Source organism: Alosa alosa, chromosome 22 (genome assembly GCF_017589495.1).
Source record: "Alosa alosa isolate M-15738 ecotype Scorff River chromosome 22, AALO_Geno_1.1, whole genome shotgun sequence".
NCBI classification, from domain to species: Eukaryota; Metazoa; Chordata; class Actinopteri; order Clupeiformes; family Clupeidae; genus Alosa; species Alosa alosa.
The window spans coordinates 29189939-29212438 of NC_063210.1; the positions used below are offsets into that span (position 1 = coordinate 29189939).

A 22500-nucleotide genomic window follows, 5' to 3' on the forward strand; every position below is an offset into this window, starting at 1 on the left:
CTCTAACCTGTACGACTGTCATCACTAACACTGGCGTTAGCTGAAGCCTTATCAGCTACTAGAGTACGAGAGCTTAAGACTCAACTCACCGAGTGCAGCGCGTCTGTGTCTGCTCCACGGTACTTCAGACAGAATGGCAAAGTCTTAGAGCTACAAGAATGAAATAAGTACTCCAAATCTGCTCCGCATCCACATCAAGTACGCGAACATCAATTCAGCTGCGAGATTTCTCTTCCTCTTTCTTCTTTCGGCTCAGCTGAGTACAATGGCCACTTCCTGTTCTGCTCTTAGGGGCGGAAGCTGATTGGCGAGGCGCACGTCTGTCAACACATATCCATATCACAACTTCTCTGCAACGTCATCAGACTGCACCGAGCGGCCCGGCCCATCCCATATGAGACCCGCCTCCAATCATTGCAGTCTGATAAACTAGGTCAATTATGTTTTTCATACAATACAGCGATGCAACTCAAAACGATCGTGGAGGAACTGCGATGTGTGATCTCAATAAATAACAAGTTTTATCACACATTGTAAACTACAACAAAATATTTATAGTCAGCTTATCCCGTTTCCCAAATCCCGTTGGGCAGCCGCGGCCCACTGGTTAGCACTCTGGACTTGTGACAGGAGGGTTGCCGGTTCGAGCCCCGACCAGTGGGCCGTAGCTGAAGTGCCCTTGAGCAAGGCACCTAACCCCTCACTGCTCCCTGAGCGCCGTCGTTGAAGCAGGCAGCTCACTGCGCTGGGGTTAGTGTGTGCTTCACCTCGCTGTGTGTTCACTGTGTGCTGTTTGTGTTTCACTAACCCACTGATTGGGTTAAATGCAGAGATCAAATTTCCCTCACGGGATCAAAAAAGTATATATACTTATACAGATAGCAAGAGGCTGGCAGACCACTGTCGGTCCATTGGGGGCATAGCTGGCGGTCCACTGGCATTTTGCTCATCGGTTCTCTGGCGGTCCGCTGGCGGGTTGCAGACAAAATTGCCCAATATTTTTCCACTATTGGTCTAAAATCTTTTTCATTTGTTCAGTTACAGTTCAGTAATTTTATTAACTTTTCTTAATATTTGTGACAAGTTAAATTTAAAGAGATCGTGGTCCAACAGCGGAATACAAGTGTCACACCACCGGCGGCATACCAGCAGCGGTCTGCTATCTCCCAATCTGATTCTGCTATCTGGGTTATTGTCAAAAGTGACTGAAAAGTGTGCTATGTCTACCATAACAGTAACATAAGAGTGCCACTATAATAAAAGCATCCTGGATGTGTGTAATTTACCAAGATGGCAGTCACCACCATGGCAGTCTTTCACACAAACATACGGGTATTTGTGGGCGTAAAGGGCGTTTTGGGGAGGTAGCCTAACTGGGTACGCCATGCTGTTGGAGGTGCAAACAAGTGCTGCATTGCCATTGAGATCACATAGTAACCCAGATAGCAGAATCAGATAGCGGGCCGCTGGAGGTATGCCGCTGTAGTCCGCCGCTGGTGGTATGCTGCTGGTGGCGTACGTGCCACTTGTAGTCCGCTGTTGGACCACCATGTCTTTAAATTTAACTTGTCATGAACATTAAGAAAAGTTAATAAAATGATATATGGAGTATAACTGAACAAATGAAAAAGATTTTAGACCAATAGTGGCAAAGTATTGGGCAATTTGTCTGCAACCCGCCAGAGAACCGATGAGCAAAATGCCAGCGGACTGCCAACCAATGTTGGGAGTAATGCATTAAAAAAGTAATGTAATTACAGTAATGCATTGCTTTTTGCTGTAATGCAGTAATGTAAGGCATTACTAATACAATTTCAGTAATATTTTACACGGTACAATTCTCAGTAACTGAAGTTACTTTGCTTTTTAATCCAAAATTGAGAAATGCTCAATTGGCACCAGGGAAGATTATCCAAGAATTAAAAAAAGTAATCTATGCTGGTCCTGGAATTTGATTGCCTTGTTTAGATGACTGTAGAAAGGGAATTTGAGTTATCTCTGCCATTCATGCAACAGATCTAACATGGTTAGGCTATACTTCTCATTTCAAGCAGTGAGAATAACTAAAATGTTTCTTTTACAGACAAAGATCATAGCCATTATTCTCTAACTATTTGCATTAAGTCTACACCACTGTAAGTGGAAGGAAAGGCAACCAGCAATGATGAGAACCATTTAAAGTCAACATACAATTTCACTATGGCTATATTTTACTACATTAAGTTGTGAGTGACCTTTGGCCTTTGGGGCCTACATTGTCCCATAAGCCATAACTGCAACCATTATATTGTTCTTTTGTTAGCCTTAAGCCTAGCTCAGTCATGTTTGAAGACCTACGTTACAAAGTTTGAAATAAGTTTCTAAGTTAAACTGTTCAAGAGAAATTGCGTTTGGAAAAGTGGTAAACGGAATAATAATAACTAGAAATGCAATTCCAAGGAATTACCAGTGCATGAAAATGCTAAAGTTGTGATGTAAAATATCATGTATAGTTAAAACAGATAATACAGAGATGGTTACTACGGTGATGCTAGGATAGACATGGTGGTTGCATAGCTTAATAAAAGTTGATAGTTTAAAAGTAGACTGTTTAAAAGCTGAATGTAGATAGTTTAAAAGTTGTTGATAGACAGTAGATAGTTTAAAAGTTGTTGATAGACAGCTAGTTTAATAGTTTAATTCCTTGAATTTACCCTGGGGATCAATAAAGTATCTATCTATCTATCTATCTATCTAATAGATAGTTTAATGATAGTTTAAAAGTAGACCGTTTAAAAGTTGAAGGTAAATAGTTTAAAAGTTGTTGACAGACTGGAAGTTTAATGAATGTTGATATTCAAATAGTTTAATGGCTGTGTATAGGTAGATATTTGACGATAACTGAAAGTTGGAATGGCTCTAATGTTTGCTAGCAGTTATGCTAAGGTTTTTAACTATGCTAACCATGCTACTTAGCTAATGTTTTATAGCAGTGCTAGCAATGCTAACATGCTAACCATGCTACTTAGCTAACTTAACTAACGTTTTCTAGTAGTGTTAATTTCGTCAGACGAGACGAGAGGAAATATGCTCGCCAATCGAATTTTTTTCATGACTAAGAGGAGACGATGACGACGGCAGTAATGTCCTGAAACACTGACTAAGACTATCTTAAGATGCATTATTGTTGACGAAAAAAGACGAGACTAAAATGTTTTGCATGAAATAAAAACTAAGATAAAATCTCGTCTACAAAATGAGAAGACAGAATATCTAGCTGTGTTCAAAATATTCCGAATTAGTTTATACACAACAGCTTTCCTGTAGGCTAGTCTACCCTGTGGCTGCAACACGAAACTACATGGAAAAAGAACACGCAAGCTAACTACCTAAGCTTTATGCCACAATGCTACTTACCCAGAAGTTGAAGCTTCTCTCAAACAAATTAACATCCCCCAGAATGTCCATACGAAAATGTTCATCATGTAATGTCAACTATTTTACTAGTTAGACTGATGATGCAAAGTTTGCTAGCAAGTAAGCTAATATGGAAAGTTCGCTAGCCAGTTAGCTATGGCTAAGACGGAGAGTTTGTTTGGGGAATGTGTTGTGTTTGGGCGCATATCGCCATCTAGCGTGGCGGAGTAAAACATTAATACTTGGGTCTACGACAGTGTTTCTCAAACTTTTTCAGAAGAAGGACCACTTAACTAACCCTAGCTAAAAAAAAAAAAAAAGATTAGACCTACTTCAACAGTATATTAGTCTACACAATAGGCCTACTCACTGAACTACCTTGCTTATTGTCTTTGCACTTTGCAATATTGAACCAACTTGTATGTAAATCCAAACAGTTCTGCAACACTGTCTATGTAAGATATGTTTAAATCATACAGTATGAATCCTCCGTCACAATAAGCAAACAACTAATTTATATTATATTTTACCACGTCTGCTCGCGGACCACTTGGGATAGCTTACGGACCACCAGTGGACCACACTTTGAGAAACACTGGACTACGAATATCATGACAGTGGTCCAGTCAAATCTTTTACTGTTTATGGTCAAATCCCAGCCGAGCTATAACTGTAGCCTAACTAAAATGACTAAAGATACCTTTAGTTTTCTTTTGACTAAAACTAGACTAAAATGACGAGACTTTTAGTCGACTAAAACTTGACTAACAAAAATGATATTTGAATGACTAAATATGACAAAGACTAAAAAGGACATTTCGTCAAAAGACTAAGACTAAGACTAAATTAAAAATAGGTGACAAAATTTACACTATTTTCTAGCAGTTTTGCTAAACATGCTAACTCTTGCTTAATCTTAATGCTAACATTTTAACTATGTTAACCATGTGACTTTGCTAACCTAGCTTATCATTTTTAGTAGTTATGCTAACTATGCTAACTAACATGTAAACAATGCTAACATGCTAATTATGCTAACCATTTGACTTAGCTAACCTAGCTAATCAATTTTAGTAGTTATGCTAACTATGCTAACTAGCATGCTAACAATGCTATGCCATGTGAGTTAGCTAACCTAGCTAATCATTTTTAGTTGTTATGCTAACTATGCTAACCAGCATGTTAACAATGCTAACATGCTAACTATGTTAACCATGTGACCTAGCTAACCTAGCTAATCATTTTTAGCAGTTTTGTTAAAAATGTTAACAATGCTAGCCATGCTAACCATGCTAACTAGCTACAGTGGGTAGGAGTCATAGTTGATGACAAGTGTTGACATAGTTGATGACAAGTTAAAAGTTGTTGATAGACAGCTAGTTTAATAGATAGTTTAATAATAGTTTAAAAGTAGACTGTTTAAAAGTTGAATGTATATAGTTTAAAAGTTGAAAAGTTGAATGTAGATAGTTTAAAAGTTGTTGATAGACAGCTAGTTTAATAGATAGATAGTTTAATGATAGTTTAAAAGTAGACCGTTTAAAAGTTGAATGTAAAAAGTTCAGTAGTTTAATGGGTTACATTGTTTAACAGTGGATTATTGTAGCGAGGACTTTTATTTTGAAACAGTTTTGGGCAGAGGAAACAGTTGAACAGGATGTGTAGTCTTAATTGACCCAGATTGTATGCTTAAAGCCTGAGGCTGCAGGTGGCCTGAACACCTGCCATAGGATTCTAATTGCTTAATGGCCGTATTATGATGTCATAATCGGCAATGTTAAGTCTATGGGGATTTTTAAAAAGTTTTTCTTTAATAGTTTAAAAAGTATAGAAGTTTCAAAGTTGAAAAGTCATACCAACCCGATCTGTTTGAAGACCTACGTTACAAAGTTTGAATAAAGTTTCTAAGTTAAACTGATAATAAGAAGAAGTTGCCTAGGAAAAAATGGTACAGTGCATTTTCATGCACTGTAATAAGAAGTTGTTGTTGCCTAGGAAGAACATTACAGTGCATTTTCATGCACTGTAAATAATGCATTACGCTTTTGAGGTAACTTGCCCAACACTGCCGCCAACTATGCCCCCAGTGGACCGACAGTGGTCCGCCAGCCTCTTGCTATCTGGGAAGGAGCTGGCTCAAGGGTTATAAAAGTATTTTCTTGTGTTTAGTTGTAAAATGAAGGCACAGTTTTTATAGCCACACATGCGTGTTCACTTCTGGCTCCTTGGCTATCAATTTGGTAATGATTTGGGGCAGTCGTGGCCTACTGGTTAGGGCTTCGGGCTTGTAACCAAAGGGTTGGCAGTTCGATCCCCGACCAGTAGGGAAAATGTGGGCGAGGAAAGTGGTTGAGCACCGCTCTCCCATGCCCACATCCACGGCTGAAGTGCCCTTGAGCAAGGCACCTAACCCCTCACCGCTCTCCCATGCCCACATCCACGGCTGAAGTGCCCTTGAGCAAGGCACCTAACCCCTCACTGCTCCCCCATGCCCACATCCACGGATAAAGTGGCCTTGAGCAAGGCACCTAACCCCTCACTGCTCCCCGAGCTCAGCTGTAGCAGGCAGCTCACTGTTCCGGGTTAGTGTGTGCTTCACCTCACTGTGTGCTGTGTGTGTTTCACTAATGCAGAGACCTAATTCCCCTCAGGGGATCAAAAGAGTACTATACTCATACGATAACGGGCTATTTGACGTCTTTAGAACACTAAACATATCGGAGGTGTCAAATGTTGAGTTACTCCAGTCTAGATTTTTTGACGTTAATCACTCCTATGATGTACTGCTTTTGTCTATCCAAAGTAAGATGCTGTTTTGAAGTGAACTGGAGGTGAAATAACCAAAAATCCGATTGTTTGCACCTCCAAATGGGCGGTGACGTACGTCTGTGAGGCGAGTTTGTGTGAGAAGCACTCCTATGCTAGGCTAGTAAGGCTACAGAGCTGTAGCTAGTTGTTTCCTTCAACCTTTAGCACAGGCTGCCTCCACTGGGCCCTTCCTGGCTGCGCTGTCTGTGGGATGGGCCTCCCTATCCTGGCTGTGCTGTCCGTGGGATGTGCAGCTTTGTTGATACAAAAGTTGTGTCTGCTGTGTCTCGACGTTGCTCTCTGATAGAGGAAATATATTTCTTAGCAGAAGAATGATTATCTATGAATAAATCGTTACATTTCTCGTTGCTGTGCCTTTACTTTATGACACTTTGCCAGGTATTTAACAGTTTTAGAAAAGTAATAAGCCACTGAAGTCTGTAGATTCCACTGATTATACAACAGCTAAGGAGGGTTTTAGGCACTCCTCAATGAGAGCACAATTTAGTAAAACTGCCCTGTCTGTTCCCATGTGCCTGTTGTGTCTGTTCCCATGTGCCTGTTGTGTCTGTTCTCATGTGTCTGTTCCCATGTAGGAAGCAGTAGCAGCCCTCTGTCTGTTCTCATTTATTTATTTATGTTTATTTGACAGAGACAATGCTCAATATATAATTGGGCCAGATTATAGCCACAAGGCTAATTTACATCTGTTGCGTGACACTTGTAGTCCGCTGTTTTCATGTGACTGTTCTCATGTGTCTGTTCCACGTGTCTGTTCTCATGTGTCTGTTCCCATGTGTCTGTTGTCTCTGTTCTCATGTGTCTGGTCCCATGTGTCTGTTCCCATGTGTCTGTTGTGTCTGTTATCATGTGTCTGTTCTTATGTGTCCGTTCCCATGTGTCTGTTCCACGTGTATGTTCTCATGTGTCTGTTCCACGTGTCTGTTCTCATGTGTCTGTTCCACGTGTATGTTCTCATGTGTCTGTTCCACGTGTCTGTTCTCATATGTCTGTTCCATGTGTCTGTTGTGTCTGTTCCCATGTAGGAAGTAGTAGCAGCCCATGTAGAAGGCCCAGAACTTCAGAGGGATGTTTTGACTGATATGCAACATGACCAATCACAGAGGGATGTTTTGACTGACATGCAACATAACCAATCACAGATTCCACAGTCCATCTAGAGAGCACACTGACAAGAGCATCCATCCAACAGAGACTTTTATTTCATTTTTAAATTTAGGCAAATAAATAATGTCTCCATGGTAACATTTCCTGTGAGTAAATGTATGGCACTGTGGCCCAGGCGGCCAGTGTTGGCACAGTCATGAAATAAACACAAACAAACCAACAAACAAACAAACAAACGAAGCATTTCAGTTAAGTACTGCGTCACGGCAAGCATATCTGCAACAACATCTACTGGCACTGGGAACAAACATGGCACCCAGACCCCCAGCGGCACCGGACCCAGACCGCGGGCTGCGCCCAGGACGAGGAGAGGTGGGTCGGGCCCGGCGCTGGCCGGCGTGTGGGCAGAGATGTCTGATGGGTCGAAGCGCGAGTGGGAAAATATACAATCATGTGCAGCAGGAGTGGACTGCCCAGAACCAGGTCAGAACTAGACCCATGTGGTGGTTCCTCAGGCACATAGAACCCTGGTGGTTCCCCAGGCAGACGGAACCCTGGTGGTTCCCCAGGCATATAGAACCCGGGTGGTTCCCCAGGCAGATGGAACCCTGGTGGTTCCCCAGGCATATAGAACCCGGGTGGTTCCCCAGGCAGACGGAACCCGGGTGGTTCCTGGAGATAATGGAACTGGCTGTTGCTTAGCAAAGATCATGGAGGTGTTTCTATGGCAACAGTTTGGAAGCATGAAATAACATCACATTATGGGAGGGTTTGTTTTGGCACTGAAACTGTAATCTGTGGACAAAAGCCTCAATATTCAATTAAATATTTACATTCAATTTGTTAACGTGGTGCAGATCAACAGCTATCTTAATGTGTGTATGTGTACTGTTTTGTACTGATGTTTCTGTGTGTGTGTGTGTGTGTGTGTGTGTGTGTGTGCGTGTGTGTATGTGTAAGAGAGAAGAGTACATGCACATGTATAACGTTATGTGTGTGAGTTACAGAGGTGTGTTAATATATATGTGTGTGTGTATGTGTGTGTGTGTGTGTGTGTGTGTTAATACGCGTCTGTGTGTGTTATCAGTCTGTCTCTCTTTTTAAAAAATAATAAATAGCTCTCTCCCTCATGTGATGCCCCCACACACACACACTCAGACACACACACAGACACATACACTCACACACACACACACACACAGCACAGCTCTCTGTAAGGCACCTTCCAGAGGAGAACAGAAACATTTGAAAAAACACACTTGAGAGATGCCTCTAACCACAGACACACACACACACTTTTACACACATTCCCACAAGCACACTTTCACCATCTCTCTCTCTCACACACACACACACACACACACACACACACACACTCCTCTCTTTAGTTCTATGTCAAACATACACACACACAATAATGGTGACACAATCACAATAATCCAGAAGAGAGACAGACACACACACACACTCCCTCACACAAATATATACTACACACGTGCACACACACTCCACACACATACACACACATGCACACACACAAAACACACACTCCACACACACACACACACACACACACACACACAGACAGACCTGCAGGTGTGATTTGCTGCCATTCAGAATCCCACTGAGGTGGAGAGATGGAAAGATGGAGGGGTGGAGAGGTAGAGAGATGGAGAGGTGGAGAGGTAGAGAGATGGAGAGGTGGAGAGATGGAGGGGTGGAGAGGTGGAGAGATGGAGAGATAGAGAGATGGAGGGGTGGAGAGGTGGAGGGGTGGAGAGGCAAACATGAACAAAAATTGAGGGAGAGAAACAGAAGATGACAGAGAGAGAGGGATGAACATAAGGAGGGGAGGGGAGGAGGAGGAGGAAGAGGAATATTTGTCTTCTAATGGAAGTTTGACGGCTTCAGATTGACACTTCATACTCCCGCGTGTCCTAGGAAGGAAAACAGCAGGTTACACTAAAGAGAGACAAGTCAGATCACACACACACACACACACACACACACAGCAGGTTACACTCAGGCTAAAGAGAGACAAGTCAGATCACACACACACACACACACACACACACACAGCTTGGTTACACGGAGACTAGTCAGATCATACACACACACACACACACACACACACACACACAGCTTGGTAACACGGAGACTAGTCAAATCACACACACACACACACACACACACACACATACACAGCTTGGTAACACAGAGACTAGTCAAATCACACACACACACACACACACACACACACACACAGCTTGGTAAGACGGAGATTAGTCAGATCATACACACACACACACACACAGCTGGGTAACACAGACCAGTCAGATCATACAGAAACGCACACACACACACACAGTTGGGTTAAATAGATACACATGCAGCTGGCCTAAAGTCGTCTGTCCTCACAGGTTAGTGTGTGTGTGTGTGTGTGTGTGTGTGCGCGTGTGTGTGTGTGCATGCGTGTGTGTGCGTGTGTGTGCATGTGTGTGTGAGTTACAAAAGAGTGTGTGTGTGTGTGTGAGTTGAAAATAGTGTGCGTGTGTGTGAGTTTTACTCCAGCCTCATAGAGAGGGTTGAGTGTGTGTGTGTGTGTGTGTGTGTGTGTGTGTGTGTGTGTGTGAGAGAGTTTTACCCCAGCCTCATAGAGAGGGTTGTTGAGTGTGTGTGAGTATGTGTGAGTGTGTGAGTGTGTGTGTGAGTTGAAAAGAGTGTGTGTGAGTTTTACCCACGCCTCATAGAGAGGGTTGTTGAGTGTGTGTGAGTATGTGTGTGAGTGTGTGTGTGAGGTGAAAAGAGTGTGTGTGAGTTTTACCCCCGCCTCATAGAGAGGGTTGTTGAAGTCGGACTCCACTGTGATCGGACTGTAGGAGTGTGTGTGAGAGAGAGACTTCCAGAACAACGGCTTCCAGTGCAGCCTACACACACTGGGGGAGACAGAGAGAGAGCGAGACACACACACACACGTACACGCACACACACACACACACACACCGTATCTGCAGGTTACAAGCCTGTAGGGTTTTGCTTAAGATGGAATTCAGTCAGAGATTTAAGATATTACACACCACAAACCCCTTTGCTAAACTCACTTGGTGTAGTACATGTAGATTCCTCCAATCAGAAGAATGACCAGGATGATTGGCAGGATTATTGCCAAAGCAATGTTCTCGCTCAGCATTTGGTGGGAGGGTTCATATGACTGAGAAACTGGGCAGGAAAGAGGACACTCATCATTCTCATATACAACACTTGGAACCCTCATATACTTCTAATATGTCCATCATATACCACTAATATACCACACACATCACTCATATACCACTAATATACCACACACATACATGCATAGTACACATATACTCCTCAAATACCACACACACATCACTCATATACCACTAATATACCACGCACATACATGCATAGTACACATATACTCCTCAAATACCACACACACATCACTCATACACCACTAATATACCACACACATCACTAATATAGCCCACACATATCACTAATATATCCCACACATATCACTAATATACCACACACATCACTCATATACCACTAATATACCACACACATACATGCATAGTACACATATACTCCTCAAATACCACACACACATCACTCATACACCACTAATACATATACTCCTAATATACTCCTCATATACTCACACATGACACTCATATATCACACAAATACCACTCCTAATGTACTCACACATGACACTCATATACTCATACATACAGTATACCCATCATATACTCATACATATACCACAGGCATATAACACATATATAACTCATATACCAACCATATATCCCTGATATACCACACGCATATCACACATATATAACTCATATACCAACCATATATCCCTAATATACCACACGCATATCACACATATATACCTCATATACCAACCATATATCCCTAATATACCACACGCATATCACACATATATAACTCATATACCTATACCACACGCATATCACACATATATACCTCATATACCAACCATATATCCCTAATATACCAAAAAATCACAAACCTTCCAACTTGTGCTCATCCAGCAGGTCATCATACGCCACTATGGAACAAATCAGAACATGAATCATTCCATGGAACATTAAATTAATCATTCCATGGAACATTAAATTAATCATTCAATGGAACATTAAAGGTTCTCTAAGTGTTGTTACGCAGTTTCTAAGCAAACATGCTGCAAACATCTCCTTATGATCCGCTAGCTGCCTGTGCCCTGAATACGCTGTAAAACACATGGTCCGTGTGGACCATGGAGGTATTATATATAACTGGAAAGAGTGACTAAGTCCCGCCCCCATTCATTTCAATGGCCCATGCTAGGCTAGAAGATTGGACATTCCCTCAGAGGAAAAGAAATTGTTCGGGAACGCGCTTCACCTCGTTATAACCGCAAATTTATTTAATTGGTTGGGATAACATTTTGGGAATGGTGGTAAAGTTTGCCCTGTCTCTGAAGTCCTAGGTTATTTAATGTGATGTTCATATGTGATAATAAACTATGCGAATCAATATTGTGTCACTTTAGGCTTCACAAATAATGATCCCTAAATACTATGTTTGGACAGGTTGTAAGCCTATTACGCAATAGGCTATCCAACGAAAATGACTATTAATTAAGTAGACATGGTATGTAGGAAACGTGTGGATAGCTGGGATTTTTGCTGCACCCAGTGTGAATTTGCAGCTTGTTAAGCCTAGGCTACATTTGCAGGCAGACGAAATGAAGCCAATGCAAGTTAAACTTCCGATAGAAGCGCACATCCCTCGGGTATTGTGGTTCGAGCAGGCATAGAGTCTGCAACTGTTGTTGGACATTTGGCTTTTGCCTCGACTGGCAGCCTGAACATTTAAGAGTGTGTCCATGAGGGGACCAGGCGGGGCTGACACATACTACGTCACCGATTTTGATGAAACTTGGACAGTTTGAAGGGTCCACCTAAAAACTCAAAAAGCCAAAATAGTACAAAATTTGAAACTACCCAGGGGGAGTTAGGACCGCCTCCTTGTTTTAGGGCAAAAAAAATCAAAAAAAGGCCCAAAATTGCATAAAATGTTGACATCCCTCCTGCTGTCAGATTTAAACACAGCAAAGTAACAATCCATGCCATCAAAGGACCATCCAAGGTTAGTTTAAAACTGGAGTTACAAGGCGTAAGGTGTGACGGGTGTCAGTCCATGTCACATGCTTTTTGGCGAATACCCAAAAAATAGCAATATTCAGACCTGAATATGTCCGATGAGCTCCTTTTTTCAAAATTCTTTCTGCACATGAAAGGGCCATCTGTGGAATTAATAAATCAAAAGAAAAATGCTCGGCCTTTTAATTATTTTTTCCGTGGTAACCGCCTGAATAGTGTGATCCAGCCAGTGATTTCAAATACATATCTACTTTAATGATTGGTTGAAAATAATGCTTAGGTTATTTATGGTGGACAAATGGAGATATATTATCATTAATCATGTCTGCTGATCAAATCCAAGCTACATTTAATGTCCTGAGTGAGGTAGCTCAAAATGATATCATCGGGTGACATACACCAGTATACCCGTAGGTCTAATTTTTGCAAATGTGATATCTCCAACATATCTCTGGGCTAGAAACAGTCACTTGGACTCAAATAATAACTTGTAAGATTTTGATAGTCAAAGGTCAAAGGTCAAGGTCACTGTGACCTTATGTACATCCCATTGTGGTGAATAAACCTCTAAAAATCCCTGACATAATTGCAAATGTGATACAAACATTCACACTGGCCCTTTCTGAAACCAATCCCTACCCACTCCCCTAAGTTACGGTGTGCACTCAGGTGGGAATCACCCTTACAGCTAAATCGAGTTCTCCATGTAAATGGGAAAATGTTGGAGTTCTTTTATCACTTTTGGGTGCTATAGGCTAGTTAGAACTGCTCACCTCAATGAACTATGATAAGCTATGCTAACAGTGGGTGCTTCAGACTGAGGTACTGCACACACACACATGGGTATGTATCATCTAATCTAACTCTGGCAGAGAAAATAAGATAATTTCCCAAAATGTTGGCGTGTTCCTTTAACACTTGGTTAGGAGTGCAAGTGGCTAGGGAGAGAGTGTAGCTAGTTTCGGAAAGGGCCTTCCACTCACAGATAACAAATTAAATTGAATTTGATGGTCAAAGGTCATAGGTCAGGGTCATTGTGACCTCACATTCTTGTGAGGAATGCCTATAGGAAGTTTTTTTTTTCTTTCAAATTCGGCACACACAGTCACTTACACTCAAAGATAAACTGATTAGATTTGAGTGGTCAATGTTACTGTGACCTCTCAAAAAAACAACATGGGCCTACTGTATTTTTACAATATCCTGGAAACACCTTGAGGGAGTTTTAGCACAACTTAGGCCCTGTACACACATAACCAGATATTTTATGTTTGGGTCTTTCGTCCACACAAACAGTGTTTTAGCCCACACAGATATTTTTTTTAAACCTTCTAAAGAGAATGCTGGTTTACTTGGATCTGTGGACATCCAAAATGGAGATTTTTACAAACAAGTATATACGTACATATACTCTTTTGATCCCGTGAGGGAAATTTGGTCTCTGCATTTATCCCAATCCGTGAATTAGTGAAACACACACACAGCACACAGTGAACACACATAACAGTGAGGTGAAGCACACACTAATCCCGACGCAGTGAGCTGCCTGCTACAGCGGTGCTCAGGGAGCAGTAAGGGGTTAGGTGTCCTGCTCAAGGGCACTTCAGCCATTCCTACTGGTCGGGGTTCGAACCTGGCAACCCTTTAAGGCCGAAGCACTACCCAGTAGGCCACGGCTGTCCCCGTGGACAAGGACATGATGATTACTCTGGATGGGTATTGGGTGTTCGTATATAGCAAGTCAGTCAGTACTCTCCTGGGCTTTACTTGTTTTGTAGCCTACTGTACCTCAATGTCCATCCATCGTAAAAACATGTCTGTAGACCCTGCTTATTAGTACAAGTTGTTTTAAAGCAGAGACTCTGATATGGTATAACCACCTAGCTTCATGTTAGGGTCCCACAAGGAAATCTGTCTGAAACATTGAAAACATGATAATGTACATTACTTGTGAATCTGTTTCCATTGCATGGCACATGACCAGTGGTTAAAGTGGGATTTGGCAGGTGGGGGAACCCTAAAATCCAGTGTCGGTGCAACAGGGAAAAATGACTCACCGTTGGACAACATATTGAGTATCGTAGTGTAGCAATACTTTTTGGACAAGAATTGATAGCTTTTCGGGTCACCTCTGTAAACACGAAAATTAACTCCCCAATTATTTTAACAATATAATCGCGCTGTATCGTTGGTATGAAAGAATATATTTATTATTAAACTATCCGAGGTGGCGGAACTGCGTTCCTCCCACTTTAATTCCTGCATATGACCGCTGTCTGCTGTGTTGGGCTAATGGAACAGTGCTAATGGAGTAATGCCAAGCTAGATTAACATTTTCCAATGTTAAAACCATTTATCAATGGTTAACAATGTTATTATCATGTGATAATAACAATAACAACAATACTCTGTGTTTCCAGGATATCATGTTCAAGTTGTACAAATATTTTTTAGTGAATAGTGAAATAGTTCACAAATATAATCAGCCACAAAACTTCTGTTAGACTTTTTTTGAGGACGGTCACTGAAAGGAGCTGTAACAAATATTGGAGGCTGCTGAAAAGGCAAGCCAATGGCTATGGCACTCACATGCTATTTGGGGTCATGTTGTAACCTAAATTGACTCTGAGACGCTGCTGCTGTGTTTCTGGAGTGGTAGTTGTTGGTGCCTACATCAAGGGCTGCGTGTCGGGTTGTGTATGTTGTTGATCAGATCATAAGTGTCCACAGTAATGAAGAGGAATGACTGGAGAATTTATGATATTGCTTGGTATGTTGGTATGTTGCTGATCGGATCATAAATGGCCATAGCAACAAACAGGAATGACTGAGGAATTTGTGACAATGGTTAGTAGTTGGTATCTAAATATTTGTTAGTATTTGTTGGTATCTGCATGAAAGGCTTGCGGTTTGACTGGGTATGTTAATGATCAGATAATAAACCACCAAAGCAATGAAGAGGATTGACTGAAGAAAGGGTAGGTATTTGTGGGTGCCCACATCAAGGGCTTACAGTTGGTCTGGTTATGTTGCTGATTGGATCAGAAACTGTGGGAGCAAAGAAGAGGAATGACCAAAGACTTTAGTGGTACTTCTTGGTGCCCTCATTAAGGGTTGGTGTTTTGTTTGTTGTATAGTTGCTGATGGGATCATAAATGGCCACAGCAAAAAAGATGATTAACTAAAGAATTTGTTGGTATTTGTGGGTGCCCACATCAAGGGACTGCAGTTTGCTTGGCTGTGCTGCTGATCGGATCATAAACGGCCACAGCAAAGAAGACAAATTACCAAAAAATGTGTTGGTATTGGTTGGTAGACAACCTATGAGTGTGGAGGGAGCTGGGCCTGAGATGCCAGATACCACTGTTGAGCCTTCTGGAGGTCACTGATGAATGACGAAGACAAAAGTGCAAGTGAATATTTGTACCAAATTTGAAAAAAAAAACATCCCTACAGGAATTTATGATATACAATTTTCTCAAGAATGCAAGGTCCTTGACCTTTGACCACCAGATTCAAATATTTGTTATCTGTGAGTCAAAGTGAATATTTGTATCACATATGAAATTATGTCAGGGATTTTTTGAGATTTATCCACCACAAAGGGATATACATAAGGTCACAGTGACCTTGACCTTTGACCTTTGGCAACCAAAATGTTACAAATTATTATTTGAATCCAAGTGACTGTTTCCAGCTCTGAGATATGTTGGAGATATCACATTTGCAAATATTGGACCTACGGGTATACTGGTGTATGTCACCCAATGATGTCATTTTGAGCTACCTTAAGGAATATATTGCACTTAGGACATTAAATCTAGCTTGGATTTGATCAGTAGACATGATTGATGATAATATATCTCCATTTGTCCACCATAAATTATCTAAACATTATGTTTCAACCAATCATTGAAATAGATATGTATTTGAAATCACTGGCTGGATCACACTATTTAGGCGGTTACAGTGACAAAAATAATAAAAAGGCCGAGCATTTTTCTTTTGATTTATGTCAAGTCCACAGATGGCCCTTTCATGTGCAGAAAGAATTTTGAAAAAAGATGCTTGCTCATCGGAGATATTCAGGTCTGAATATTGCTATTTTTTGGGTATTCGTCAAAAGGATACGTGCAGTCCTGGACTGACACCAGTCACACCTTACGCCTTGTAACTCCAGTTTTAAACTAACCTTGGATGGTCCTTTGATGGCATGGATTGTTACTTTCCTGTGTTTAAATCTGACAGCAGGAGGGATGTCAACATTTTATGCAATTTTGGGCCTTTTTTTGAGTTTTTTTGGCCTAAAACAAGGACGGGGGCCTAACTCCCCCTGGGTTGTTTCAAATTTTGTACTATTTTGGCTTTTTGAGTTTTTAGGTGGACCCTTCAAACTGTCCAAGTTTCATCAAAATCGGTGACGTAGCATGTGTCACCCCCGCCTGGTCCTCTCATGGACACACTCTTAAATCAAATGCATAGCCTAATCATGTCAATGTTGCAAGAAAGCAAACAAAGTAAGTAATTGACATTTGTTTCGTTTTAAATCACTTGGGGAGACATAGGTTACATGATCCAGACGTTGTGTTCTACAGAACTACAGCCTGTGCATTTTAAAATAGTCTTCATACACAACGCAATGAGTAGGCTAATAATTGGATATAGGTCATTGCTATGCATCTGCCAAAGTGTATGGTCATAGTCAGTTACTTTAAGGTAATTTGCACTTTAAGGTAAACTTGGCACCCCGCATATACGGCAAATAATAGCCTAATATGACAACATTAACATTTTTCTTTTATTTACCACAAAGTCCGGTAATACAGCCTAAACCATGTAGGCATTAAGTCAAGTATCAGTAGCTTAATCCAAGTAGTTAGTTGTTTATTTGTCGTCTTCCAGAAATGCAAACCAACATGGACGCGCGAGGACGCTCGTGCCCAACACTAAACTCGTGCATGAGGACGCTCGTGCCCAACACTAAACTCGTGCAGGAGCTGTCATCTACCAATCAGCATGTAAAAACTGGTGCCGGAAGTTGCAATCATGTAACGCCATGTTTTCAAAAATGTCAGCGGCCAAATGCCATGCTAAGTGGCTTAAGCTAACCCTTCAAATCCTGACCCCCTGCTGTGGACAGCCTAATCCAGCCTAGTCCAGCCTGGACCATGAAACATAAACTGTGTTCCAGCCAATCACCAACAAGAAGGATGGGGGGTGGGGTTTGGGGAGGGAGGGGAAGAGGAGGAGGGAGGGGCAAGCTAGCTCTCTGTTTTCTTTGATGATACTTCAAACGTCAACAGAAGTGACATCACCCAACTGTGCTTAGAGATCCTTTAAATGAATCATTACAGGAATCAGTACATGAATCATTTCAGGAATCAGTACATGAATCATTGCAGGAATCAGTACATGAATCAGTAGAGTACAGGAATTCCTACAGGAATCATTTCAATACATGAGTAACTTCATTTGTGAGGAATGATTGGATATTTATCATTTCAATACATGAGTAATTCATTTGTGAAGAATGATTGGATATTTATCATTTCAATTCAGCATCTAAGCAGCTGACTGAGTGGATCAGAGGGGGAGTGTGTGAGTGAGAGGGTGAGTGTGTGGATGAGAGGGTGAGTGTGGATGAGAGGGTGTGTGTGTGTGGGTGAGAGTGTGAGTGAGAGGGTGAGTGTGTGTGAGAGGGTGAGTGTGTGTGTGAGAGGGTGTGTGTGTGGGTGAGAGGGTGTGTGTGTGGGTGAGAGTGTGAGTGAGAGGGTGAGAGTGTGTGGGTGAGAGGGGGAGTGTGTGGGTGTGTGTGTGGGTGAGAGGGTGTGTGTGTGGGTGAGTGTGTGGGTGAGAGTGTGAGTGAGAGGGTGGATCTCTGTAGCGCTTTATTTGCAACTGTCATTTTATCATTGATCATCATTGATCACTTTGTTTATGTTGTGGTTGGCTAGATCACTACCGGCATCTATCATTATATACCTCTCTGTCCAGATGTTTAATACTAGACATTAAGATATTTACCAATTCGGCCATTATATACCTCTCTGTCCAGATGTTTAATACTAGACATTAAGATATTTACCAATTGGCCATTATATACCTCTGCCCAGATGTTTAATACTAGACATTAAGATATTTACCAATTCGGCCATTATATACCTCTCTGTCCAGATGTTTAATACTAGACATTAAGATATTTACCAATTCGGCCATTATATACCTCTCTGCCCAGATGTTTAATACTAGACATTAAGATATTTACCAATTCGGCCATTATATACCTCTCTGTCCAGATGTTTAATACTAGACATTAAGATATTTACCAATTGGCCATTATATACCTCTCTGTCCAGATGTTTAATACTAGACATTAAGATATTTACCAATTCGGCCATTATATACCTCTCTGTCCAGATGTTTAATACTAGACATTAAGATATTTACCAATTCGGCCATTATATACCTCTCTGTACAGATATTTAATACTAGACATTAAGATATTTACCAATTCGGCCATTATATACCTCTCTGTCCAGATGTTTAATACTAGACATTAAGATATTTACCAATTCGGCCATTATATACCTCTCTGTACAGATATTTAATACTAGACATTAAGATTTTTAATATTAGACATTAAATTCAGCAATTATATGACTCTCTATTTACCAATTCGGCCATTATATGACTCTCTATCTACCAATTCAGCCATTATATGACTCTATTTACCAATTCAGCCATTATATGACTCTCTATCTACCAATTCAGCCATTATATGACTCTCTCTCTACCAATTCGGCCATTATATGACTCTCTATTTACCTCTATTTGGCCAGGTTTTCATCAACATACTTCCTGAAATCCACCTCTCTATTTACAGCACTTGTTACAGAATCTCTAAGATCGTTCTCCAGTTTGCTCACCTGTTGTTTTGTGGCACACCTGTCTATAACACTACCTGTTGTTTTATGGCTGCCATAGGGTGAGAGGGTGCCTGTGTGTGGGTGAGAGGGTGAGTGCCTGTGTGTGGGTGAGAGGGTGAGACCTTTGCAGAAGGGTGGGTTGCTGCTCCACTGGGACGGGTGTCCGGGGACACAGTTGATGACGACGTCTCCCACCAGCTCGTAGCCCTCGTAGCAGAAGAAGCGCAGCATCTCTCCAGCCTGGTAGCTGTGCTTGTACAGCGTCTGGTAGCCATTATCTGGGACACCAGGGTTGGGACAGGGGTCGTACTTTACTACAGGGAGAGGAGAGGAGGAGGAGAGGGAGGAGGAGGAGGGAGGAGAGGAGGAGGAGGGAGGAGGGAGAGGGGAGGAGGGAGGGAGGAGGGAGGGAGAGGAGGAGGAGGGGAGGGAGGAGAGGAGGGAGGGAGGGAGGAGGAGGGGAGGGAGGGAGAGGAGGAGGAGAGGAGGGAGGAGGAGGAGGGAGGAGGAGAGGGAGGAGGAGGGAGGAGGGAGGAGGAGGGAGGAGGAGGGAGGAGGAGGAGAGGGAGGAGGAGGAGGGAGGAGGGGAGGGAGAGGGAGGAGGGGGAGGGAGGAGGGAGGAGGAGGAGGAGGAGAGGAGGAGGAGGAGGGGGAGGAGGAGGAGGAGGGAGGAGGAGGGGAGGAGGAGGGAGAGGAGGAGGAGGAAGAGATACATTTATGAATAACCATCTAATCTAACAGGGGGTCTTGAGTTTATGAATAACCATCTAATCTAACAGGGGGTCTTGAGTTTATGAATAACCATCTAATCTAACAGGGGGTCTTGAGTTTATGAATAACCATCTAAGGGGGTCCTACGTGGTTAAGAAACAAAGAGGAAAGAGCTCCATCCATGAAGTAACACATGTGGTGATACTCTATATAAACAAAGAGTAATGGTTAAACACACACACACACACACACACTTACAGACACACTTGGGACTGCGGTCACTCCATTTGGGTGTGCCTGTGTCGCGACCGTGACACGAGATCTGACTAGGTCCCTCCAGCTGGTAACCTTGGTTACACGTGAAGCGCACCAGGGTTCCAACGGCGAAGCCCAGCTCTGGATGCACTGAGCGCGCTCCGTTGACCACGTCCCCAGGGTCTGGACACTGCTGGACTACAGAGACACAGACAACAGTTACTATGGTAACAACACAGACAACAGTTACTATGAAAACAACACAGTAGGGCTGTGTATTGGCAAGAATCTGCCGTACAACAGTTACTATGGTAACAGCACAGTAGGGCTGTGTATTGGCAATTGCCGTACAACAGTTATCATGGTAACAACACAGTATTGGCGTACAATTACAATTTGAATTTAAGGAAGTAGAATTGAAATTCCATCAAAGAAATTCATCTAAATAATTTACGTAAATTGTTTAACAATAAAGCTTTAAGGTATATCTCAGTTTATGATTTCATTTCATATTCTAGAAATAATATTAGCTTGGACTACTTGTACACATTAAATTCCATTAAAGGTGTACTATGCAGGTTCAGGTATTTTTGGCAAGTGTAGAGCTCCCTCTAGAGTCACGATGTATTTATATGTTACTCTGCTGTTGTAAATACACAGGGAACACACACAGCACAGCACAGCGAACACACACACACAGCACAGCACAGCACAGAACGAACACACACACACAGCACAGCACAGCACAGCACAGCACAGCACAGCACAGCGAACACACACACACAGCACAGCACAGCACAGCACAGCACAGCACAGCACAGCACAGAACACACACACACAGCACAGCACAGCGAACACACACACACAGCACAGCACAGCACAGCGAACACACACACACAGCACAGCACAGCACAGCACAGAACACACACACACAGCACAGCACAGCACAGAACACACACACACACACAGCACAGCACAGCGAACACACACACACAGCCCAGCACAGCACAGCACAGCCTGGCTTTGTACAGCACACACACACACAGCTGGCACAGCATGAACACACACACATAGCACAGCACAGCACAGGGAACACACACACACAGCACAGCACAGCACAGCACAGCGAACACACACACAGCACAGCACAGCGAACACACACACACAGCACAGCGAACACACACACACAGCCCAGCACAGCACAGCGAACACACACAGCACAGCACAGCACAGCGAACACACACAGCACAGCACAGCACAGCACAGGGAACACACACACACAGCACAGCACAGCACAGCGAACACACACAAACAGCACAGCGAACACACACAGCACAGCACAGCACAGGGAACAGACACACACAGCACAGCGAACACACACACACAGCCCAGCACAGCACAGCGAACACACACACACAGCACAGCACAGCAGCGAACACACACAGCACAGCACAGCACAGCGAACACACACAGCACAGCACAGCACAGGAACACACACACACAGCACAGCACAGCACAGCGAACACACACAAACAGCACAGCGAACACACACAGCACAGCACAGCACAGCACAGGGAACAGACACACACAGCACAGTGGACACACACAGCACAGCACAGCACAGCACAGGGAACACACACACACAGCACAGCACAGGGAACACACACACACAGATGCTGCTGCACAACTCAGATACACAACTCAGATGCTGCTGTCAGATCTTACTTTTCACACAGTTGGGAGGGCTATTGCTCCAGGACAGATCCCATTGGCAGGTGATGATGTCAGAGCCGATGATGTCATATCCTGGTTGGCACTGGAAGGTGAGCACGCTACCGCGCACCAGTGAGGGATGGGAGGAGCTACTCCAGCCAAACTCGATTGGTGGAAGGGCTGGACACGTGTCATTAGGCTCCACATCTACCAAAGAGAGACAGCCAATCAGATGTAGGGGGAGGAGCAGAGAGGATGAGAGACAGCCAATTAGATGTAGGGGGAGGAGCAGAGGAGAAGAGAGAGCCAATCAGATGTAGGGGGAGGAGCAGATAGGATGAGAGACAGCCAATCAGATGTAG

At 42.8% G+C, this 22500-nt stretch overlaps 1 protein-coding gene across 1 annotated transcript in view; it reads right to left on the reverse strand.

Moving 5' to 3' along the window:
* Window positions 1-9085: 9085 nt before the first annotated feature.
* Window positions 9086-22500, reverse strand: part of sez6l2 (seizure related 6 homolog (mouse)-like 2) — a 40554-nt gene continuing 27139 nt past the window's right edge. Inside the window, exons 13-19 of the mRNA XM_048233803.1 lie at window positions 22151-22345; window positions 20429-20623; window positions 19582-19773; window positions 11399-11437; window positions 10434-10551; window positions 10157-10268; window positions 9086-9269 (exon numbers count right to left, since the gene is read on the reverse strand). Coding sequence (XP_048089760.1) covers window positions 9240-9269; window positions 10157-10268; window positions 10434-10551; window positions 11399-11437; window positions 19582-19773; window positions 20429-20623; window positions 22151-22345 — 881 coding nt within the window. The 3' untranslated portion in view covers window positions 9086-9239. The remainder of the gene's footprint in view (window positions 9270-10156; window positions 10269-10433; window positions 10552-11398; window positions 11438-19581; window positions 19774-20428; window positions 20624-22150; window positions 22346-22500) is intronic.